Source organism: Streptopelia decaocto (assembly GCF_964273445.1).
Source record: "Streptopelia decaocto genome assembly, chromosome: 2".
Taxonomy (NCBI): Eukaryota; Metazoa; Chordata; class Aves; order Columbiformes; family Columbidae; genus Streptopelia; species Streptopelia decaocto.
Genome location: NC_138655.1, coordinates 160,010,384 through 160,036,532, shown reverse-complemented (window position 1 = coordinate 160,036,532; position 26,149 = coordinate 160,010,384). Strand labels below are relative to the sequence as shown.

Sequence of the window (26,149 nt, the reverse complement as noted above, 5' to 3'; positions counted from 1 at the left end):
ATATAGCTCAAATATGGATACCCATGTTGCTAAAATCTGAATTCAGAATACCAGCTTTGGGACATGCTGTATGGATTTTCACATGGCAGAAGATCAAGGAACAAGCCACTGTTCCTCGATCACTGTCTTCTATAGTGTCTTTCCCAGCCTGCTGCCACCCAATTCAGTAGCTCACAATGGAACTGGTTCCTTAAATGAGGTTGCCTCACTCAATAGCCTGACCCACAGAAGCAGAGTAAGAAGATGACGCAAAAAAACTTCCAAAAAAACCTTTTGACTCATAAAAATCCAGTTTTAGTTTATCAGTTGTACAGTGTGGCTTAAATCCTGAAATGTGATATTGCAAACTTTCTAGAATACTTGTTGGAGGAAACCAGGTCAATATGAAGTAGAGTGAAGCCTGATGTGCCTGGAACCCTGGCACGTTACACTGGTTGATCAGAAAAATCACAGAATCACAGAATCGACTGGGTTGGAAAAGACCTCAGAGATCATCGAGTCCAACCCTTGGTCCAACTCCAGTCCATTGACTAGATCACGGCACTAAGTGCCATGTCCAATCTCAGTTTAAAAACCTCCAGGGACGGTGAGTCCAGCACCTCCCTGGGCAGCCATTCCAATCCTGACCACTCTCTCTGCAAAGAATTGCTTTCTAATAGCCAGCCTAAATGTCTTTTTTTAAATGGAAATGCTTTAATTTTTTGCTGTTTCACTCCTATAATATAAAAGGGAAGAAATAAAAATTGATGTTATTTCACTCATAGTATGGGTGGTAGTTGGTTACACTGGTGTTAAAATACTAGATTTTAGTTCATTTTGAATTTCATTACATCATTAATAACAGTTGAAAATTTATACTAATGTAAGTTTGTTAAAAAATAGGTTTCTTATTTTTTTTTTGATATATATACCCATATTATTATTGCATTTTAACTGTTTGGACATTATGAACGGATTCACATTTTCAATAATGTTAATTTTCTGACTGCTATAAGAGCAAATGTGGATTTATTAACATATTTTTCTACATCTGAGACCTTGATAATGTACTGAAGAAAGTTCCAGTACAGTGTTTTACTATACAGGCTTTTAGGCTTGATCTATCAACCTAATTTTCACTAATAAGCTACTGAAAGTCAATTAGATTTCCACTGAACATTATGCCCTGAATTACAACTAGAAGTCAAAGTTCAGCTGATGAATGTTGGGATAACATAGATAAATATACAATAATATTTGTGTGTGTGTTTATATATATATATATATATATACACACACACACACACACATATATAAAAAGCACATAATGAGGGAACATACAGCCACCATCTGGCTTTAAATTCCTGCATTCTGCTACTGCCCATCTTCTGACACCATATGTTTATACATCCTGCACCAGAATATGGATGTTTACGTGATGGATAACTGTGCCAATGGCTATGTTTGCTCACATGTATGAGAGTGCAATGGAGTTAATCTGGATTATTTCTGTGCTTAACATTTAGCACGTCTATATGTATAGGGGCAAGACCTGAGCTTGTATTTGAGCTGGGGTTGTAGGAAGTCCAGACGTAGAGCCATCCTCCTCATTTTTCAGAGTACTACTCTGAAACTGTATTTTTGTGGAGCTGTGGTTGGTTGGTTGGTTGGTTGGTTGGTTGGTTGGTTGGTTGGTTGGTTGGTTGGTTGGTTGGTTGGTTGGTTTTTACCTGAGTGCCTCTCTGACTCTAGACAAACCTCAGCAAACTTACTCTGGTGTCAGTGATGTAATGGACAAAACTATAGGGCACGTCACTGCAAGGGCCTTCACACATGTCCTCTCATTGCCTTATTCTTAGGACATAAAAAATGAGGAATTGGTGCTTTGGACTTCACTGATGAAGCAGAAAAAGCCGATCAACATGATTATGCAACAGGCTGGATGAAATACACTACTCTCCCAGAAATAAGGCGCAATTAAAATATGCTTTTCATCTGCATTTTCATTGGAAACTGATTTTTCAGGATTTTAATTCAAGGGTTACAGTCATGTATTACATTGACACTTGTGCTCCTCACATATAGTTAAATAGCAGCTCAGTCCAAAGTATGGAAAGATGGATCCAACAGCAGCTGTTAAACAGTGTCTTAGAACAACATTTTTAAATCAATAATTGCTCATGTCAGTCTACAAACTCCCAAGGAAGCTAATGTTATACTTGACAAAGGATGATTTACCCAGTATATTGGTAAATATTGTTATTCACAGTTTTACCAGACTGAATATGTGTCACTCTTTGGGATATAAAGCAAATATTCCATTCGTGTTTTAACTGTCATTATTAATTAGATGTTATTTGTAGTACTACTTAGAGACCTTACAGAAGACCCATTAGAACTCTGAAAGGTCATTTCCAAAGACCAAGCAGAGAAACCAAATACATAAAATATTCCTTATTTCTGTTTTCTACACAGAGAAGTGAAAGCGAAGGGGAAAAAAAAGTCAAAGGACTTGCCAGTGTCTCCCCATGGAGTTAGTGGCAGAGACCCAGATATTTCATGCCCTTTTCTTGCACATTTATCAGACTTTCTTCATTGGTTTTCATTTGGTGAGTCCCAGAAAACATAAGTACCTCGTTGTCGTCCTCCAAAACATGAGAAATTTGATGCAAGCAATTGTTGCTTCTGATATAAAGTGAACAGGACTAGTAAAGCCAAAGCCAAGAAACAGCCTGAGCACCACGAGCCTCGGAGCTCAGTGCCGCCTTTTAGATCATCCCCTTCGTGCCAAACTTGAGCTGGCTGCCTTCGGTGTCAGCTGGCATGGCAACCGCTTTATCTCCCATAGATTTGTTTATCTGAGCACAACTTGCATTTAACCCTTTTGTTCCAGCATTTGTCCCACATTAGTGGCAGGAGAGAGAATTGAAAGGGTTCCAGAACTATTCTGGCCTGAAACGGCTTGCCCACACCCTTCTCTTATTCTTATTGTTCCCATTTCAGTATTATGGGTTGGAGGACTGGTTCACATAGGTAATCCCCCCAAAGGTTGGATTTCAACAGCTTTGAGATCAACGTGCAAAGCTCAAACTGTTTTTATTGCACGTTAATTTTCTTCCTTCAGAAAGTGCAGAAGCTGGGGCAGAGAGAGGTTATAGAAAAGATTTCCTATGATCACTTATTATCATGCTGTCCAGCTATGTGGATAATGAGCTGGTTAGGCAGGAATTTGATTTTTTTTCCTGTTTCATATAGCACTGAATAGAAGCTTAACATTTAATTTATAAAGATGAAATAAATCAGCGAGCTCTCACGCCTGGCTCCGCAGCATCCACCATGCTTTGCCTTTTTGCTCCCTTTCCTATTGCTGCAATCTGTTCAGCCGGCTGGCAAAGCCGCAGTCGGGAACAGCAGTTTGCTCAGCAGCTCTTCTGAGGGCTCTCTGAGCATCTCACACAGACACCGCTTGCACGTTCTGCCCGCTGCTCCTTATGCCCTCTGCCCACTCCTGTATCTTCTGTGGTGGTTGCACAACCCCTGATGAGATCTGGAGCTTGCAATGAGGCAGTTGATGGCTCTTCAGCACCTTTTGTGTCCCACTGTCCCTGTCCTTATGTATGCACCATGGTTGGTGCCAACCATCACATCTCCCCACCTCAGGGCATGGTGACTCCTCACATTCACCTTTCCTGACTGGGAAGGCAGGAGGGGTGGAACTATTGGTCAACAGACAGGGTCCTCAGCCAAGGAGGTGCCCAGTCCCAGAGAAGCTTCTGGACCATGTTCCTAATGATGACAGCCAGATCCAACCAGGCTATAAAACAGGGCCCCTGCTGAAGACCCCCTTGGAGTGGTCTTCTCAGAGCAGTGGGACTGTGAACAGACCCCTTGGCTCAGATCAGGGGTGCCAGCTAAGGAGACTTCCCAGGATTGACTGCCCTCACCTTCTCCTTGGGGAGTGATTTATTCTTGAGTGAGCCCTTGCTCACCCTGGGCAAGTGATTATTTCTTCTGAGTACCCTTGAGTGAAAGAGGCTTCTTGTTTTTGTGAGTGGGTGCATGCACACTGAGGATCCTCATTCTGTTTAGAGCTTGTCGTCTGCCTAAATTGATTTCTGAGGTGCCTCCGTGACATGTTGGCACACACGATCTCATGTGCACACTATCCAGCCATCCCAGTTCCTTCATTACTGCGCTTTTTTTGGGGAAAAAAAAGTGATTCAGAATCAGCTGCTAGGTCTTTACAATCTAATTAACAGGATTTATAGAAAGTGGCAGCCAGGCAAAGTTCGAGAGCACATGGTCTTACAGGTTCCCATACCTTTCCTTAACGTAAGTGCTTCCCTCCACTCCTTCCAGGGGTTTTGGTCTCTCCAGCCTCATGCCCCATAGGCAATACTTTAAACTACAGAATGAAAGTCATTGGCTCACTTAGCATTTACTATATATTGACATTTGCCTCATCAAAGGGATTTGTGAGCATAGTGCTTGCATAAAAGACAGCACAAAAATAATTGGTATTGTTCACCGTATTTAGAAAACAGGAAAACTAAGGCAGAGGGAAATTAAGGGTATGATTGGGAAGCCTGGTTCATATTTGGATGTTCGAGTAAGAACTGGTCCCTAAGAACATCTAAGGAACTGATCGTGTGGGGCAAATTTATCCCGTCCAATTTGCTCACTCAAAGATAAGTTGATCTGTTTTTTAAGTCTCCTCCCATAAATGGTAAAGAAACTGGTACTTCAGGAGGGTGATTTTTTTTATACATCTACCATAGGATCAGGTGAACTGTTTTCTGCAACTTCTTGTTACCCAGTGGTTCGTGCAAAACATTGCAGTAAAGGCAGTGATGGAATTGATAAACAAGTCCTTCCTTCCTATATCCCGTAATGATTTCACGGCACATGGTTTAATGACATAGAGACAAGAAGATCCAGTGAATCATGCCTGGAAGTCACGGGAGAATACCAAGGAGGTCTCATATGGAGAACATAAAGGCCAGAGCATATAAGGCTGGCTGAAGCAGGACTGATGCAGAGATATGATCAATAACACATAAGGGAGATTATGATTTTCTTCTTCTCTTCCTCTTTCTTATCAAAGGATATGAAACTAGCAGCAGACTGAGGTCACCATAGCAACTGCAAGACATCATCTAAACATTAAGTGTATCCTTCCTATGAGGCTGGCTCTCATAGGAGCATCTATCAGAGTGCAAGATCAATGCAAATACTATTGAAGGGTCTCCTAGCTCCAAAGAGGGCATGGGTGGTATTTCAGAGAAAAGCAAATGTTTTTCAAACAAGAAACAGAAAATAAGAAACGTTGTCCAATGGAGATTATCTGAGACATAAGTCTCAGAGAAGAAAGCATATTAAATCACTTGCTTAAAGGTGAGAATGAATGTTTGCCCACCACACCTAAAATCTTGCAGTCAACTGGAACTACTTTTTCAGTTATTTGAGTGAAGAGGAGAAACAAGTATAGGGCAAAGGCTGCTAGTAAAGGTTGAAGCATCTGCCAATGTTGCACCTAGAGTGATACTTCAAAGTGCTACCTTTTGCTGTCCAAGTGTTCTCCAAACTACCCAGCAGCTCTCAGCATGTTTCACCCTTCCATGCTTCCCAGAAGATATTTATTTATTATTTTTTTCCAAGACCAAATTAGGTTTCAGATCATAGTGACAAAGGTCTTGAGCTCTGTTATGGCTTTACCCTGGCCACTGCAGGATGGCACCTTGCAAAGGACCAAGGACTTGATCTTGAACTGAAATGCTCTTGGTCACATCGTATGTTTGAGTATCAGAAGCACTGAGTCTTATGTCCCCATAATTTGGTGGGAAAGACCATAATACGTCCTTTTCCTGTAAAAAAAATATCAATGAGGCCTTAACTACTTGTTGGAAATGTAGATAGAGCTAGTATTCTTTGATAGCAGTATTTTCCTCCCATTTCCCTCTGCATTGCAGATAGAATTTGTGATGCCGTGAGCAGGGAAGCGTGCTTAACTATAGCCTGTTTCCCTCGCTTTGGAAAAGCTGAAGTAATCCCACAGTTTTACTGCCTGGGGATGAAAAAAAGCAGGAAATGACTTGTTATCTAGTAAGCACTATCATCTTGGTTATTGGCAAGACTTATTATTTGTAACTTAGACACTCAGTAGGTCTCTTGTACTCCTTCTTTATGTCACTATTTTTTCTAGGACTTGCTGAAGACCAAGCAACAATAACATATATGCAATCTGCAGACAGCTTTGAAAGTTCTCCAAAATCTTTAGCTGGTAAATGTATTAAAACAACAGATATCCTTGCATTGAAGATGTTTCTGAATGTTATGTAGAATCTCATATAAAGTGAAGGATGAAACTAAGGTATACACAGATTCCTGATTGCTTCAAAGACTGATTAAGCTCTGATGGATCATTAGTACTCCCATGATGGAAATGCTATGGGATGGATCATGTCGGGTTTTCACAGACTACTCCTTGCTTTTGGGGACTTTTTTTCCCCTCATTTTCATGCAGGATGTTGAAATATCCGTCAGGGGTGATATGCTTGAATAGAAATCTAGACCTTTGCATTGATCTTTTGCCTTGTCTCTTTGACAGGCAAATGTAATTTCCAGTTTCAGCCTGCTGCAATGCCGACCTCAATTTCAGCTAGTAGCAAAGAAATCCTGCATCTTCTACTTCACTTGAAAATAAGTGAAGAATCTTCTAGATACATTTTGTTATTTAGAAGTCCCCCGATCTTTAGCAGTCACCTTTTGTTCCTGTCTTTACCAAAAAATATCAATATATAACCCAAACTATTAGAAACTGTAACTTGCAAATATTTTCAACAACTTTTACCTTGGGAAGACAATTACTTGTATTGTCTTTTCATCCAGTTTGGGAGTTACATAGCATTTTCACAGTGGTATGTAGTCAGCACTTAAAGACTTTACCAGGGCTATGTCCCCAAAAATTACACAGAAGGGCTTTCTGTATATGAACACGTAGTATCATTTCCCTTCTCATTAACTCGTCTCTTGTCATCCTGTTCTGTTTGATTAAGAACAACATATAAAGTCAGACAGGAGAAAGAAGTCACAGATGGCTTCCCAAATCCAATTAACCCTGCAATCGTAAACCCTGTTGTCCACCCATGATATCTCTAGTGCAGTATAAATGGAGTTTAGTGTTCTTGCGACAAAGCCCTTGAGTGTCTCCCAGTGTTTAGTGGTATCAGTAATAGGCTACTTTTAATTTCTTGTTCTCATGAACAATCAAGCTTGTTGACTGGACACTGAAATAACTTAATTTCAGAGTAGCAGCAAGTCAAATACTTCACTTCAAAAGTATGAGAACAGGATATAATTCCCTCTTAAACTCTATAATACCTGGATACCTTCTTTATTCTACTGGATTTTGTTTAGGACCCCTTAATCGTGGTCTCAACATAGCATGTGTTTCACGTGTTTGGTAAAAATTCTGTACATTTTCTCTAACATAGCAAACCACGCTTTGTAATACTGTTCTTTTGGGTGTAGCAGGTAGTGTCCTAGACTGAACTCTAGATAAAATTCTGAATTGCTGGAAGATTCAGTAAGAGCTAGTCCTACTTATTATTTGGATTTGTGAATGAAAGCATTTTCTCAATGTAGAGCATATGGCAATGCTCGGAAACTGCCTATTGTCACTTGTATTAGTTTCTATGGCAAATCAAAGTTCTAAAAATATGCTCATTTCTGCTCTGGCTATTGGGTTTCTTTCAATAATCCATTTGAGTAATGTGGCTTTATAGGTTCCAGAATATCTCTGGTGTGCAGGGCAAAGACAGAAAAGCACAGACTTGGCTTCTGTAGATTTCCACTGCTGGTCAATATCACCTCTGGGAAAAAAAATATATACATATAAAAATAAGGGAAAAATAACAAAACAGAGAAAATTTTCAGCCATCTCTAGGTTTGGGTATGTCATACTGAAAGGCAACATCACAGCTTGACACACTTTATTTTTCTCTTCCTTTTCCAGGATACCTTGGAATGCTTTAAATATACCCCATTCTAGATTGGCTGTCTCTGGAGCTGGTACTGGGAAGGGACTGGAGAAAGCATAATATACAACAGTGGCAGCATGGAAGTTATAGCTCCCAATGAAAATAAAATTGTGAATTGATGGATATCAATCAAAGAAATGAATGTTGAAGTGGAAAATAAATTAATATTTAGGAACACTTCAGAAGGAAAATCACTGTAAATCCTTAACCTGCCAGATTAGAAAAGACTTGGGAGTGAATATTTGTTTTTAACAGGGAGAGATTTTAAGAATGACTTTCTTGTTCACAGTCTGCATCTAAAAGGTAATAAAATATCCTGGTGATTTGGAGGAGTAGAGAGGTGAAATGAAATTTTCCAAGGAAGGGTCAAAAACCCACAATGCATAGGATTTAACATCAGGCTTTCTGTCTGATGTTGACAGCAGTTCAAATGTTACTCTTCAGATTAATTGCAGTGAATGTTACAGCATATTTGCAATTTAAAAACAGCAAGAGCTGATATTTTTAGCTAAATTCATAGATCTTTTTTCAACAAAACATCTCTTCAGGTGACAGTTTAGTTGGTTAATTTTTATTTTGTAGATTCTTTTTTATTTTTTCTCTCTCATTTTACTGCATTTGGAAATCAGACAGTCCCTTCCACTGACTTAATTCATCTCAAGATACGCATTTGAGACAGGTCAGAGGAAGCATCTTCTACAAGTACCCACTGCTTTCCATTTACTGAACCAGAAATTCATGTGATTAGTACAGACACCCACATATAACTTAGTTATCCAAAGTTAAATTCTACCCCTTCTTTAAGATTAACACTTCCCAATTGTATGATTTCCCTGTTGTTATACAAACAGCTGTACCTGCAGGTGCTTCAGTACTTTGTAGGATAAACATTTTAAAGTAAAATTTCAAGTTATTGCTACTGTTTGTAAAAATTATTTATGGCCATATAAAAACTTTGCTATAATTAAATATCACTGTCAGTGCCTAGCCTAGTTATATATTCTAGGAACATAGCAACAGGCAGAGGACACTATAACAATCTATAAAATGTGATTAGCCTTGTCTTAGAAACATTTTACTTATCTAATAACCCTTTATTTAAGGAACCATCATAAAATGTGACTTTTTCATTAAGCCCTCATTGAAGCAAATATACTTGGCTAATTAAAATTAGCAGCAATGATAGTGAAAAACTCATGCTGATTGACTCAGGAGAGTGATTATGGATGTAGATATTTCCACCTTGGGGTCACCAGTGCAAATCCAGCCAGATCTGTAGAGATTTCAAACTACTCCAGATTAAATGTTTGTTTGTTTATCTAATGAACTATGAATCTTGGTTTTGTTCCTACTGAACAGATGCCCAAAAAGCCCTCACACCCAGCACTACAAGAGGTAACAGCTGTCACTTTTGTTAGTGATCCTGTAAGGAAATCAAGCAAGTGGGACATATGTTTACATTGGACTGACTGCTCCTCCCTTAGGTCACATCGTCACCCTGCTACAGGTCAGATGTGAAGTGCAGTATGGAAACAAATCTGGAAATGGGTCCCTCATGACAACAAAGCCCTTGAGGTGCAGGAGCGAGTTGAGAGAAGGGAACGGAGCTGGGGAAGGGTCTGGAGCACAAGTGTGATGGGAGCGGCTGAGGGACCTGGGGGGTTCAGCTGGAGAACTGGAGCTGAGGGGAGACCTTCTGATCTCTGAGCTGCCTGAAAGGAGCTTGGAGCCAGGGTGGGGTCAGGCTCTGCTCCCAAGTAACAACCATCAGGATGAGAGGAAACAGCCCCAAGTTGCGCCAGGGAAGGTTGAGGTTGGATCCTGGGAACAATTTCTTCCCCAAAGGGCTGTCAGGCATTGGAATGGGCTGCCCAAGGCAATGGTGGAGTCACCATCCCCAGAGGGGTTTACAAGACACATAGATGAGATTCTCAGGGACATGGTTTAGTGCCAGAGTTTCATTAATGGTTGAACTTGGTGATCTCGAGGGTCTGTTCCAAGAAAAATGATTCTAGGATTCTATGGAATCCTAGACAGACAATTTAAAAATATTATTCTTGGCCTTTATTTTATATAGCTCCAGCTACAGTAGAGCTTTTGGTTTGTTTTTGTTTTTACTAAAATGGATATTTTCTCTTCACTAAACAAATAATATTTCCCATTAACCAGTAACAGATTAGTTAAGTGCTAGAATAGATTGTATTGAGCTAACCTTGTGTTTGAGTAGGGAGATGGGTTACATGATTTCTCAAGGGCCCCCTTAGCCTTAATTACTTCAGAAATGATAACACCATGGAAAAGAAATTTCATCAGTGAAAGCGAAAAGACATTGTATTTGTGTGGGATATAAATAGAAGCATCAGAGACACTCTTGATATAAAGAATAGCTAAAGTATCCATGGCAAAGGTGTGTGGACAGGTTGGCAGTGAGGGAGATTTCTTGTGCTGTAGGTGTACACAGCACCACTCTCCATAGTATCAAACTAGAAATATCCTGAGAATTGAATCCAAAACAGGCAGAGAGAGAGAGAGAAAAGTGCTATATTATGTTACCATGTGTTAGCACATCATAGCTAGAGGGTATGTAGGGGGTGTAGATTACAAGCCACAGAAAAGGAGGGGTCCTAGTGGAAATCTAGACAAGTGCTGTATTAAGCAGCAGGCTGCCTGCAGTTATAATATATCAGAAAATAACAGTATATCATCCATCTGCTGCTGCGCAATAAATAACATAAAAGTATTTTGCCTGAAGGCTGAAAGCATCGCTGAAAACTGGATCATGAAAACTTCTGGGTGAGTGTATATCCTGAGCAAAGGATGACCAGAATTGGCTTGACAGGCTGAATGACAAGTAATCAGCAAAAATTGATTACAAAATCATGGAAAACTGAAAACAAACAAACAAAGAAAGAAAACAAAGAAAAAACACACACCAGAAAAAGGGAAGATTATTTCCTTACCCATGCGAGATACAAACCCCAGAGGATGCTGGAGTATTGGTTTTTTCTTTTATCACTAAACGTGAATGCCTCAGTAAGTGCCACTGTACCCACTGAGTACTGAACCAATATTACAGCAGTAAAGATTATGTTTAATTTTATTGGCTATGATTAAAGCACATAGAATTATAGTAGTAATTATTTATTTATACCTGATAATTTAAAGAGTTACTTATCTTTTCCCTTTCAAAAATTAGGTGCACCTGGTACTTGCTGAATAAAGAGAGGTATCTCCTAGGTACAATTAACCTCATAATGCTTGGAATAATATAAATTGTCTTCTGTGGGTCTCTTTCTTTTCACTGACTACAGATGGAGTCCACAGGACTTGTACAGGGAAAACATTCAGATTTCATATGGGTAAATTTAGATGAGGTAAATATGACCCTTAAATATCTTTCCATTTCACAAGAGTGTTGGCACTTGCTTCAGTGTCTGGTTGAGTTCAAATGGATGCATTTAAAGGTGAGGATTTAGTGGTCCTGGAGCTGTGTATGAAACACTTACTATCTCCCACAAATTGTGTTCTGTGTGTGGCAACACAGGGAGGGTGGATTTTGGATTCAAGACTGTGAATAATTTATTGGTAAAATAATCTTTGAGGAAAAGGATTCTGGGGGAAAATGATGAACTTGTTCTTTAAAGGAGAGTACTGATGAAGTGATCTGAAGCAGCCTAGATGGGCACTGGGAGGAGATGGAGAAAACTATGTTAGTTACCAGCAAAGTCTTCTTATTAGCTAACATTGATGGGTGGACTTAATCTCAGTTTAGTCATTCAGCTGGGAAGATAATTTCACAGAATCATGAAAACTAAAAAAAAAAAGGGACTTCAAGAGACCATCTAATCAAGCTATTTATCTGCTGTGAACAACTTAATAGTTTTTTCTCCTCTCCACACATTCATTCTCAAATTTTCATGCATTTCAAAGATTAAAGAAAACTGAGAAAGGAAAAGGAGGTTTTGGCATCACGCAAACAGTAGCTTGCACAGAGGGTCTTCCCATTAAAAAGCACAAGGCAATACTAATAACTAGGTCAAATAGTTAGTATTACCGCTATTAAGATAGGTTCTTCTTTTAATAGTAATACATTTGGGAGCAGTGGCTGAGTTGTATAGGGATTGAAGCTGGGATCTCATAGGGTTTGGTTACCAAGTACGGTGAGTGCATGGGACTGTTTTTCCAGGCTTAAAGTGGTAGAGGAAAGAGAGAAAAGAGAAAATGCACCAGCCCGCTGACCATCTTCAGTATGTTTTGCAAGACAAGAGACAACTCTGTCAGGCAGCAACACATGCTGGAAGCAGAAACAGCCCAAATCTCTGATCTTTCATTTATTTGCTTGGTCGCTTGTACCAGCTGCAAGGGGCAGTAGGATGGTGATGTTTCAGATCTACAGACCACAAAAAAAACATGATAGACCTTCTGCATCTCTCCAGGAGTCTTTGGTTCCCACTGACTCTTCCCTGGACTCCCAGCATGGGAGCTCCTAATAGCTGATCATCTCATGCCTATGTTCTCCTTATACATAAGAAGAAACTAGTCTGAATTTTAGTTATATTCTAAACCAGGTTTGAATTGTGATTATTAATTATCCAAGACCCAAGCACAGTTTGAGGTCTCACTGATTTCAGCAGAGACCCAAGGGCAGAACATTCCCTTTAGCAATTAACGTTGGTGAAGTTTTCGTGTTGTATAGTCTGTGAAGGCTTTTTTTCACACATTCCCTCTCACCTCTGTATACATACACATATCTATGCATCCTGGCTTCCTACTGTATTCTTTTTTTTTCAAATTGAAGCTCAACTCCACACCACTGTAGAGTTTATGAATTTGCTTCACACCAAGTACCTAAGGGAGGTTTTATACTCATGCTGGATATGCAGCTTTACCAAAGAGGCAAACAACAAAGTGAAAATACTTTACCGTCTTCAGAGATGATAAATCTGAACAGTGCAGGACACTTGACAAAGACGATTTCACCCACGCTTGCAGGTTTCCAGCATGTAATATTATCCCACATTCCTGGGCAACCTATAGGAGAGAAGAAGGGATAAATACAGTAATAGTGGAAATCCATTCCTTTCTTCACATTGTTATTGCACTTTATAGTTGGCTCCTCTATCCATAAAAATGTACTTTTTTTGAATAATTTTCTGATAAGCTTTCCTTGGAATAAAATAATTTTCATTACTAGGAATAGCATAAAACAGGTAGTTGCATGGCATAATAATGACCAGACTCTACCCTGGCAGAAGATGACATTGATCAGCCCCAGTTAAATCACTCAAACATACACCAGAAACAAATTTTCCCTTAAGCATGAAATGTACCACCATCTATCTTTCAGTATCACTTAACTGCTCTCCAGTATTGCCGAGTTAAACCTTTAGGCATCTTTGATTTAAATTCTATAAATTTTTCTTGCCTCTAATCCTTGTCAAAGGTCAGGTACTGGTACATTTTGGAATCTGAAATTGGAACGACAAATGTCCTGCATCAGTAAAGAACTGTCATAATATAATTCACTGTCTTTACTGCAGTCTTTGGTCTAGAGAATATAAACTCACAACATCCAAAGGATAATTTTGACCTCTAATGACTTCTTAGAATCATAGAATAGTTTGGGTTGGAAGGGACCTTTAAAAGTCACCTATTTCAACGCCCCTGCAATAAGCAGCGACATCTTCAACTAGACCAGGTTACTCAGAGCCTCATCCAGCCTGGTCTTGAATGTTTGTAGAAATGGGGATTTCTTGCATTAACTAAAGACATAATTAGGTCTTTAACAACAGTTCAGAGATTAGGCTTCAGGTAACAAGCTTTGAATTAAAGATCTGAGCGGTAAAGAACCCACTTCCTCTTATAACCATGCAGGAGGAGGAGGTGATGGGGTTGTGGATAAGAGGTGTCTTTTCTTAGGATATTGAAAACAAATCTGGCTCTGTGTGTTATAGAAATATAATAAAGGAACCTATCCCCTGCTTCTTTCTGACTGGCTTTCAAGAACCACTTATATCTGCATGGTTCCTCCTGTAATTCTGTAGACCACCATCTTACTAGGTCAGAAACCTAGAAGACTTATCCAGTGTACAGAAAATACCAGAATATTCCCTCAGATTCCTACTAATATATAAAAAAAAAAAAAAAATGACTTGGCAAAGGAATCTCAAATGGTGATCATCTTCTACCTCAGCAGGAAAAGAAAGAAAAACTTAATCTAAATAACTCTGCTACTTATTTGCATTTGATGTTGAGATTGAGCACATAATCTTATCAGCTGTTAAAAGCCCCAAGCCCCATGATTTTCCAAGTGGTTTTCTGTTGATAAGCTCTCTTTCTGTGGCTATGCACCAAGAAAAATAAGATCTTCAGTAAAAGCAGATAATACTTCAAAGTGTCACACTTTCAGCCTGGCAGAAGTACAATATAATGAGTTTTGGGTGATCGACTTGTAAAAACAGTGTGGACTTTATCAACTTTTGTGATAGTAGCAAATTTCCATCAGTAGAGAATGTATGTTCACAGGACTGGACTTGGTGTATTTTTTCCATCACCAGGGAATCAAAACGTATGTTCTCTCACAAAAAATAAGCCAGATACTACCATGTGAGGTGGACAGGATAGTTTTGAGTGGTACAGTGTTTGAAGAATCCAGTCAATCTCAAACAACACTGTTATGATGTTGTAATGATGGCATATGATAAGAATATGATAAGCAGTTGATAATTTTTTTTTCAAATTAAAGGATGTAGCATCAGATTGTATAATATAAATTAATAAACATATAAAATCCTGATCCTATTAGCTAAAATCCTTTATCTTTTGCCAGACGCACCAGAAAAAAATTCTACAGTAAAAATGCTCATGAAATCATCTCAGGAGTTGAAAACAGGGAATCCTTTACATTTTCCTCTCCTCTCTCTTTCTTCTACTCCTACCCCAGGTCATTTCTTTTGCCAGATGAGGATCTCATTGTGTGAGTACTGTGATTCACTAGAATATCTCCAAAAGTCTCAACCCTGGAGCTTTAAAAATTTCATGATACAATCAGTATACTAAAGATGGAAATCAAGATCACATTAAGACATACTGGATTGTATTGTCTTTGATAGCTTGTGTCTCTCGACACCATAGTAACTGTATTTACCATGGAAATATGAAGGCATATAATAATAAGTTTATAGTGCACCAATGTATGTCACTCTATACAAAAGTAAAGGATATGTAAATATCCATAGTAATGAGACATTTGCTTACAAGAGGTGTTAGAGACAAAGTGACTAATGAGATCTTCTGAGAACCACCTGCTGGCCTCTCTTGCTTAAATTACATGGGTTTGATAGGAACAGGGAAACATTTCTTATTTCTTACTACTATTTCAACGCCAGTTGTCTTCCAAACACTGGGATAGCAATAAATGCTGCAAACCAACCTAGAGAAATGCAAGAAAGCCTTCATACTGCAGAAAAGAAAGCATAGACATGCAAAAAAAAGTTTTATAGCACTGTATATGAAATTCTGTTATATCAGGTGGTTATTTTTGTGGTAATGCTATGCATAGTGAAAAAACAGCCCCATTTAAAAAGACATTATATGTCTGTTGTGCTAGAAAGCACTGATGTGCTGATGTTAGAAGAGAGGGATAGAGAAGCAGAAAGTCAAGTAAGTTGCCTTAGGCACTAAAACAGGGGAGTGATGGAGGATGCAAATCATTCACTATCAATGAGAATTTTGCCTGGTTGTGCCCGGAAAAAACATATTTGGGAAAACAAAACAAACAAATCAACCAACCAATAACAAAAACACAAAACAAAAGGAAGAAAAAAAAAAAAAAAAAAACACACAAACCAAAACAAAACACAGAAACATTTAGAAGAGTAAAGAAAAGGATGACAATATTTTAAATGTAATAAAAGCCAGTGTGCACAATTCCCTTACATTTGTAAACCGTGATACAGCCAGCAACTCCTGCTGGGTGAAATCTGCCCACGGAAATCAATGTGACTTGAGTGTGAAACTGCACAGCGGGGTTCTCCTCTGGCACTGGCACTCGATCTCCTTTGCCATGCAGGGATGTCCAAGGCAACTTTGAAAGACGTATCTCAGACACAGCAAGTAGCAAGTTACAGCTTGAAGCGGACAAATTTTCCTGGTTCTTAGCATGTTAGAAATTGGTAACAACAGCAGACAGTCTTAAAGAATCAGGCTGCATGCTGAACAGAGTGAAAAGTGGTTGTCTTGCTAATGGATGGTCTTGAAAACAGGGCACAAAACTCTGGCCTCCCTTCCCGTGTCCACACTGCAACCTGCAGACTGAATTCAATGTTTGGTAAACTTTTTAGGATTTATCTCAGTTAACGTAAGTGATGTAAATCTTGGCATTTGATCTTGAGTAACTACTTACACACTGTTTGTAATATGGGCAGAAGAGCGCTGCATCTTATTCAGCTAGTCACATCCTCTCTGATTGTTGTCATCACTTAGAAGAATGAATCCTTGTCTGCAATTGCCAACCTAGAGATGTATATCGTTTCAGTTCTAGGTCAGTCTGCTCATATAGCAAAGATTGACTTGCAAAACACTTGATCACGAACTACAGAGACTAGTGACCTTGCAGCTGTAGACATTTTGCCTGCACAATTAATCGAATCTTGCTTTGACACATACCTCAAGACATTTAGATAAAGTGTCCTTAAGCTGAATGTTGCTCATTATATGCTAAAAAGATTGTGTAATGCAATATGCAAATATGTAACCAATTGCCTCTTTAGGGTGTGAACGTAGTGATAAGATTTTGTGTATAATGTCTTTTACTTCTCTGGCTGACATGCTGGCTTTATTCCAGCATCCAGACTTGTGCAACTCTATAATAAAACAGCATCTTGTCTCTGGATGCTAAATTTGGCTCATTTGTATGCACACCGGGTAAGGAACCCTGTTTTAGGGACAACATGATGGGATGGATGATCCTTTGGGAGCCTGTATCCCTCATCACTGACTTTTGAGGAAACACAAAGTAATCATTAAAGTATTGTATTATTACTTTTTTTTCTTCAGATGGCCAAGACTTACCCTTTCACTGCATTCAGATAAGCAAAATTGCCTCTGCAGTTCATGAAGAGCCACTTTCTAGATAGGGATGATCCCATTTTAAGGTGATGGTGACTTCCCTCATTAGAACGAAGCTAAGACTCAGCTTAGCCTAGACAGCTGCCTATTCAATGGCTGAATCTTATGTTCCCCATAGGATCTATGTGGTTTTTTGGAGCAGACATGAAGAGTTGAGGTGACCTGTAGCTATGAAGACTCCTTCAACCACTTTCTGATCCTGAGTGAAGGAGTCCAGCTGAGGACTGGAACATGTTACTGCCGGCTATGAATGGTGCCAGCACAGCTGTGCAGGTCCTGAGCAATTCAAACCACAGGAAAATCACAGCACATGATCAATCCTTACATCTCTGCCTCAAGCTTCTTCTATAGAAGTGCAATAAAACTCATGTTCAGACTGCAGACTCCCTGTGGCAGGATCCACCTTTCACTGTTTTTGTGAAATGTACTTCAAAAAAATGAGTCTTGGTTTCAGCTGAATCTACAATATGGACTTTATACAAATTTCATATGAAGCCCATGATACCTAAGCTTAAATTCAATATTGTTGAAGCTGAGAGGTGTGTTTCATATACCTAAGGATATATATGACCTGGCAGCAACTGAAAAAGAACAGCTTTTTCAGAGAAAGGTCAAATTTTGTAATAAGGAGGAAACTATGGATATTTATCATTGCAGAATCTTCTGATGCAAGTTTAAAATTATACCTAGCACTAAAACCATTCTAGACATCCTCCCTTCATGGAGGTTCGCACAAGCCTTGTTCCTGTCCTTCACTTTAAATTAAGCCTGCAGGAGCAAAACACTCTCTCCCTAACCTGATACTCCTGGCAGCCGAAAGTCTCCCTTCTTGCCTGAAATGTCTGGACAAGCATCAAGAAGAAAAATTTAAAAACCCAATGTAAACCATGCTGGCAGAAGAGCAGTGATAAAGAGTTCTTCTGAAATTGCTTAGCATCCCTTATCTTCTTTTTCTCCTCTGCCTAGGTCTGCCTTCAGAGTCTTAGTTTTGATAGTGGCTGGACATAAAACCAGATTTTAGGCAGCCCCATAGTTGAAGTTCACCAAGTTCAAAGAAGGGACCTCAGTTTAAATCCACTGAGGATAGAACCTGTTATCTTCCACCGACAGAGTCACTATGTCACCAGGATTATGTACAAATAGTTCTTTTTCTATAGATTTGTGTCCTATTTCCTCATGGTGCCTCTACTGCAATACCCTGATTTACATTCACTATATTTAAATGCTCTTAACTGTATCCACAACATCCTACCATCTCTTTATTCTGTACCTCGTGCAACATGCCTTCTTTTCATCACTGCTAACTTCTTGGTTTGAGAAAGTGCAAAAGCAGAGATTTGTTTTGCGTGACAATACCCTGTGTACTACATGACTGCTCACTTACTCAGTCCTCTTCACAAAGGGGGTAAGTCCTACCTGTCCCCTTCTCCATGAAAAGAATTATCGTGACATCTTTATTGTACTCAGCACACCACCATTTTCACAAAAAATATAGGAAATTGCAGCTTTGAGACTACTGTACCCCTGTCAAAAGTTGCTGACTTTATTCAGTGGACTACAAATTATTGGGTTAAGGGGAGGAGTAAAAAGAGGAATGGCAGAACAAGGGCCAAAGGGATTGATGGATCCATACACAGACAAAAGGGAATGGACAAGAATTTGCATAAAATTTGTTTCTTTGGGAAATAATAAATGTAAATACATAAATGTTATACTTCTGGTTTTTTAATGTATAAAAATAAAGGCTTGAGATGGGAATCCATGCTTTTGACTTGCAACATTCAATTTGATTTTCAGTTTCTCTCCTCGTTTATTAGCTTAAAATATCACCTTCAAGGTCATATTGCCTTCAGGAGAGTAATATCAAAGGAAATGTAATGTTACAAGCCAGCATATTAAACTGAATTATGCGATGTACAATAACTTTTAAAGGGCATACTACATATAAAGCCTTTCAGAGAGATGGAGAATATGAGATAGGTGCTCTCTGTTCTTTCATAAATCTAAGTAAATACAGAAATAAATAAAGGCTTAAGCAAGGCCTGGGTATGGGGCCTAGATTTCCAAAAGTAATTGCCATTTCAAAGTAAAGATATCTTGTAGAAGCTCCTATTACCAAAATAGTCATTCTGTAGTTGTTTCAAGTTGGGAGGCAAACTTAAAACACTGTCAGATTCAGTAGTCTCTTCTGAAAATCCAGGCCATGAGAAAGTGAAAAGAAGAAACAACTGAAATTCCTAAGTTACAAAAGGGAAGAAAAAAAAACAGTAAAGGAAAATATTCTGTGTTAGAAAAGAGAATACTTGATCATGCACAAGAAAAAAAAAAAAAAGAAGTCATTCCTTCCTTAAAATGTCTTATGTAGAAAGCAGGCATGAAAGATTGAGTACAAAGGAAAGCTGATCAGAGAAAAAGAAAATTTGTTTTCCTTCCTAGTTCTGCTCCTAAGAGATTTTGGAATTACTTGGACAAAGTGTATGTGTTCTTTCAGCATACGTGATCTGAACCAGCTATTAAACTAATAATGTTTTCCTCTATCCAAGATGCATCTTGCATTGTCTAACATGATATTCATTCGCTTTAACAGTATATATGTAACTCTGAACTAAGTTCTTCTGCATTTCTTTTACAATACAAGAAGAAAACCAGAAGCCTCCAGAGGGCACTTCTAGGAGGTTTCCAAGATAAATTATCCTCTGGAGGTGTATATTTTCTTCCACTGATTAGAAAAGGCACTAAGAGCAACCTGAATCTTAGGCTTAAAACAACTGGAATTAGAGCAGAAGAATTCTACATGTACACTCCAAGTGACTCAGATAGGGCTGTATGTAAAGCAAAATAAACTGTGGTCAAGCTTACCAGCAGCTGAGCCACCTTAATATTTCCCATTACTTTTTTCTGGATAACTGCTGCCAGTGGTGTAAAGTTATTCAATAGTGTATTGTGACTATTTAGAATCTGTGGTTTATGTAATTATAATGATATAAATGATGATAACATTTTCTACTGGTACGTCATTATCAGTAAAGTGAGTCGTCTTATGAGATTACTTTTTCAGAGATTTAAGGCATACTAAGTGCAGCACTGTTTTCAAAGAAATATCAGCCTAATTTATGAAAGAGTATATTGGAAGAACTTAGTAGATAAGAAGTGAAATATCTCAACTAAGTTAATCCTACATCATATTAAAAACTAAAGTGAAAGAAACAGAGAGGTTTTTTTCTTTTATTGGAACAGCACTACAGTAGAAGAAGATGAGCTGAAGATAGCAGGGTTTAGCTTTCAAAATATTAAGTGCATGTGCTTTGCCTTTGTCAAACATAAATGGTATATTTTAGAATGGAGAGCCAGTCTTTTTTTATCAGAGTTCAACAAGAGGATTTCACCTGGTTTGTATGTTCTGCATCACTCCAGCACATTGGTTCACCTTCTGACCACCTTATGAATGAGTCACACGAATTATAAATTAGAACTCTATTATTATTCTTATTATTTTGGTGGGGAGGAAAAATAGATACAAATACATACAAAAGTCACCATTTGACAATAATCTGTCTCAGAGCTGAAAAGATAATGAAGATCTCATTTGTGGAAAAATTCAGCCGTTAGAACTATTCTCCTCAAGAGGGTGATTGGTTCTTGTCTATATCTCGCATGAAACACACCTCAAAAATAAATGTTAATACTAAATTATTGTGATTTTTCTTGAATATTCTACACATATCAGCTTTTAAATGGAGCTGCTATCTATAATTAGAGAGGTGTAAACATTTTTTCTTCATTTAAAGCTTTTTGATTCTTTACAATTGCAGGATATTTATTCTAAGCTACACTTATTGCTGTTCTTGCATTGTTACCTGCCAAGAAAACCTCATCCAAGAAGATCTCCAGAATCCTTTAAGTGCTGCCAACCAGTTGGCATTAGATAAGCTTTGGAGAGTTTTAAAGGGCAACTTCAGTTTGGCAACATCTTTGGAACATTTCTTTGTCTAATAGCACAGAAGAGTAAAAAGCCAATAATCTGTGAAATGGAGAGGTGCGGGTTTTTTAAAAACTTTGTTTAAATATAATAAAAAAAAAGATTGGTTATTCATCTACGAGCAAGTCATCACTTTGCTGCTCTGGAGGCAGAGAGACACTATGAAATTAGCAAAAAAAAAAAAAAAACCTGGGAGATTTTATGCCAGCACTGCTGGAGGACAGAATGACACTAACAAGCTGCCAGAACATGAGCCAGTGCCAAGCTCACCAGCTGCAGATAATGAGGCATCACTAGGACATGGGTTATGTGAGATCATGGGGTAGTGCTGGAGGCAGCCTGGCCTGGAACAGCTGGTACCCCCCACTTTTTATTGCAGGAGGCAGCCGAAATAACTGACATTGTCCTACTCCACCATCACACCATTGTGACTCACTTCCCTTCCTTCTTAGGAGGTGAAGAGATCATAGAATGATAGAATCTTTTTGGTTGGAAGAAACCCACAGGATCATCAAGTCCAACCATAACCTGAATCTAGCACTAAACCATGTCCCTAAGAACCTCATTTAAACACCTTTTAAACCCCTCCAGGGATGGTGACTCCACCACTGCCCTGGGCAGCCTGTTCCAATGCCAGACAGCCCGTTCTGGGAAGAACTTTTTTCCCAATATCTAATATCCTTGAGGCTGTTTCCTCTCATCCTATCACTTGCTACTTGGGAGAAGAGACCAACCCCCTCCATGCTCCAAGCTCCTTTCAGGCAGTTCAGAGATCTGAAGGTCTCCCCTCAGCTCCTGTTCTCCAGCTGAACCCCCCAGGTCCCTCAGTCACTCCCATCACACTTGTGCTCCAGCCCCTCACCAGCTTCATCTCCTCCTCTGCACTCCCTTTAGTACCTCAACATCCTTCTTATGATGACGGGCCCAAAACTGAACATGGTATTCAATGTTTGGCCTCTCCAATGCTGAGTACAGTGGCACAATCACTTCCCTAGTCCTGCTAACCACACTGTTCCTGAAACAAGTCAGGATGCTGTTGGCCTTTTTGGCTCATATTCAGCCATTGTCCATCAACACCCCCAGATCCCTCTCTGCTGGGCAGCTTTCCAGCCACTCTTCCCCAAGCCTGTAGCACTGCCTGGGGTTGTTATGTCCCAAGTGGAGGACCCAGCACTTTTCTTTATCAGTTTTATCTTCTATTAATTCTCCAACCCAATAAAAAGGGGGAAAAGGAGGCTATTCTACCAGTGCCTAGAAAGCTCTGCATATTTCATAGTAGCACAAATCTTAATCCTTAAGTGACCAATATCAAAGTAATTTCTAGGAAGACCAGACTAAAAATACCAGCTAAAGTCTGCAGATTTAAGACAGAGTTTGAGAAGAAAGCAATACAGTAAGAAACAGAAAGATTTGTTGCTCTTCCAGAAAGTCTTACCTTCCTCTGTCACATCCTTCCCAAATGGATCCTCCCCTTCACTGGCACAACCTACCCATAAATATGTGATTGACAACACCAGGGTGGAGCATTATCAGCTGCATCTTATCTTTTTGAAGAGTTTCAATTAACAATATTAACTAAGCCTAAAGTTGGTTGAGGTGGTGGAGAAGCTGGATATTAATATATATATAAAACATAAAATATTATATAGATATTTATAATATACATAAAATATTATACATAAATTTTCCCCACAAGTGTTAATGTGCCTCAAAGAGAATCCTGGTCTTCAACTGGGGCTGTAGGTAAAGAATCTTTCCAAACTGTATAGCTGAACTTTATCCACTTTTTCCACCCATGGAGAGTAATGATATTTGGCCCATTGTAAGATTCATGGGCCTGTGAAGAAGACATCTGTAAAAATCACTAAGATCCATTGCCATGGATACAGAGAAGGTAGAAATTTTTACAGCATTTCTTTTTGATGTTTTTGAGTCTATTTTCCTTTTAAAGTGGAGAGAGAATTTGATTGCATGGAAGATAAGATTTGGTAGCAGTTCTCTTGAGCACTGGGGTTTCCCAAAAATATAATAAATTCAGGGCTTCAAATCTGCTCTGTCATAAAATAAAAAAAATGATCACATATTCCTTTGACTTGTTACTTTCTAATTAATCTTGCAACAGCATTGAAGTCAGGCTAAAATGGGACACAAACCTTGAAACATTCTCTGGGTATTGGGTTATGCACCAATCTTAAAAAAATCCCAACATGGTAGAACAGGATTTTCAATGGGACTTATTCAGACAAAACCTCAGATCAACAGATGCTTAGTTAATAACATTTGTCAGGAATTTTGACTTCTTTCTGAAGGGATAAATAGACTAAACAAAACAGACAGACATTGAACAACTGAAAATAACAACTGACCTCAAGTCTATATGACTGAGAATTTTAGAACTTCTATTAAATTCTGTTACACAGATATTAACTTCCCCCAAAGGTATTCACAAATTATCATTGTTATTTAAGTTTCATGGTAGCTCTGGGGCTAAGAAGATTTTCTGTTCTTTTTATAGCTGAAAAAAAAAAAACCCAACAAAACAAAACAAAATAAATTGTGATACTGAAAGCTAAAGACTCTCAAGAGCAAGAGTTGTAACAGAGCTCAGAAGAAAGTTGTCCCTTTATATTCAGACTCCTGTCGTCCCCACTTTCTTGCTTTTCTATTGTTTCTAAATAGAGTTATCTCAGTGGAAAAGACACGTCTATAGTAGAATGTAAGTTATAACAGAACTTGGGCCAAATTCATTCCTGATGTAATCGCAGTGACGCCAATGTGAATTCTCCTGAGAGGCATTTATTCTTTGTTTACTCATTCAAATCTTCTAAGAATGAGAAATGACTGAATTAAATAACTTAATTTCTTCCAGTGTGCAAATTCCATAATCTCTCCTGGAAATTGTCCTAGTGGTGAGTCAAGCAATTCCTTATTAGAGCCCATGGGACCTTATGATCTAGTGTAGGAAACAAAGGAAATAAATACATTATAAAAAGCCAGTTCATACTCCGTTAAGAGGCATGTTAACACATTATATTTCATACTCCTGAACAGGAAGACAGAAGCTGCATTTTGTTCAAGCTTTTGGAGTAACTTAAAAAGAAACCTTGAAGCAAAGGTGTGATTCGATAACAATGTCAGAGTTTAACAAAGCCTTTCTCCTGTTTCATATTGAATTTCTCTGACTCTGCCTGCAATGTATTCAGAAAGTAGAAAAAATAAGACCAAAAAATAAATGAAACCCAGCCTTACAAGGATTTTCATACATCTGAGAAATTTCGGTCAATATGAAAGAGACTAAAGGAAAGATATTACGGTTCAGTAAGTTCCCAGCTACTAGATGCCTTCCTGTCAAAAGTAAAGATATAATAAAGACATATTGTTTGATCTGGGCAAGTTATAATGTGGAGTCAGTGAAAACACCATGTGAGGGATATCAATAGATGAAAATGGAGGTAGAATGCATGATGAAGAAGGAAAAAGGAGATGCTGGTGAAGTATGAAGATTTTTCATTATTATCCCCCTGGTAATAAACAGTAGATGTTTTCACTTTTTTTTTTTTCCTGGAAAGATTTTTTTAACAGAGACAGAAGGGGAAAAAATGGAATGGAATGTAGACTGGGAAGGAACCACTGTGCCATCACACCCAGACCAGCACTATCACCAGCAAGCAGATGCCATATGAACTTAATCTAAAAAAAGTAAATATTTACACACTACTCACAACTCAGCTAAGGACTCTTAATCCCAGGGTCATGGTTTCAAGCCCCATGCTGGGAAACAGAAAGGACTGTGGTGGGTTGACCTAGGCTAAAGATGCCAGATGCCCACCAAGCTGCTCTATCACTCCCCTCCTCAGCAAAATGGGGTGAGGAGAAAATGAGATAGGGAAAAAAAACTTGTGGATCAAGATAAAGGCAGTTTAATAAAGCAAAAGCAAAGGCTGTGCATGAAAGCAAAGGAAAACAAAAGATTTATTCTCTACTTCCCATCATTAGGTGATATCCAGCCGCTTCCCGGCAAGTAGGGCTTCAGTGTGCATAGCAGTTTCTTCATTAGAAAAACGTCATAGTAACAAAGAGCTCCCCCCTCCTGCTTCTTTCTCTTAGCGTTTACTGCTGAGCAGACACCATATGACATGGAATATCCCCTTAGTCAGTTTGGGTCAGCTGTCCTGGCTATGTCCTCTCCCAAGATCTTGCCCACCACCAGCCTACTGGGCAAGGAGCGGGAATGTTGGAGAGCAGCCTTGATGTTGTGCGAGCACTGCTCAGCGGTAGCCAAAGCACTGGTGTGTTCTTAACACCTTTATAGTCATCGATAAAAATCACAGCACTGTGAGGGCTGCTATGGGGAAAATTAACTCCATCTCAGCCAGACCCAATACATTTGTGTAAGCTACGAAATACAATATCTCCCAAAAGCCTGTCGTAAAGGACAAAATACTAAAACTCATAAACATCATAATGAGACAGAGGAAAAGGTGTGGGGGACTACAGTGGGTCTGTGGATTCACTGATGGAGGGCATGGGAACAGAAATTAGCCTTGAAGATATTAAGGTGTACCCATGAGAGAGAAGGGAGTAAAAGAGTAACGTTGATGATAGCAAAATTAGCCAATAATATGTTAGTGCTGTAACTTGTAATCAATAGTGAAGAGACACATGAATTGGTAAAACTGTATAAAAATGCACTTGTGGCAAAAATGGCACCTACTACGTTCATCCTGGAAGAACTTGGTCTATGTCGTTTGTCCATCTCAACTGCGACAAAAAGGACAGAAGTGTTTTTGATGTCCTAGGCAAATGAAACATGTGAAATGAAAATGTCCAGAAAACCATAGGAAGTGGACACAAGAAGGCCCAAAATTTTAGTTGTGGTAGTGCAAAACCTGAACTGTTAGAGACAAGATAGTTCCCCTTTGCTTGCCTTTAGATCAGATCCTTGGAGAACAAGTGTGGTAGATGTGTCTTTTTTGTCTAAAGACCAGAAGGATCCAGGAAGCAATGGGAAGCAGTCATCAGA

At 38.9% G+C, this 26,149-nt stretch overlaps 1 protein-coding gene across 3 annotated transcripts in view; it reads right to left on the bottom strand.

Annotated features, from left to right (window-relative positions):
- The window catches only part of ADCYAP1R1 (ADCYAP receptor type I), a 146,579-nt gene that overhangs the window by 42,439 nt on the left and 77,991 nt on the right, over positions 1 to 26,149 (bottom strand). For all 3 annotated transcript variants that reach the window (XM_082045139.1, XM_082045140.1, XM_082045141.1), the window contains exon 4: positions 12,942 to 13,049. In XM_082045139.1, coding sequence (XP_081901265.1) covers positions 12,942 to 13,049 — 108 coding nt within the window. The remainder of the gene's footprint in view (positions 1 to 12,941; positions 13,050 to 26,149) is intronic.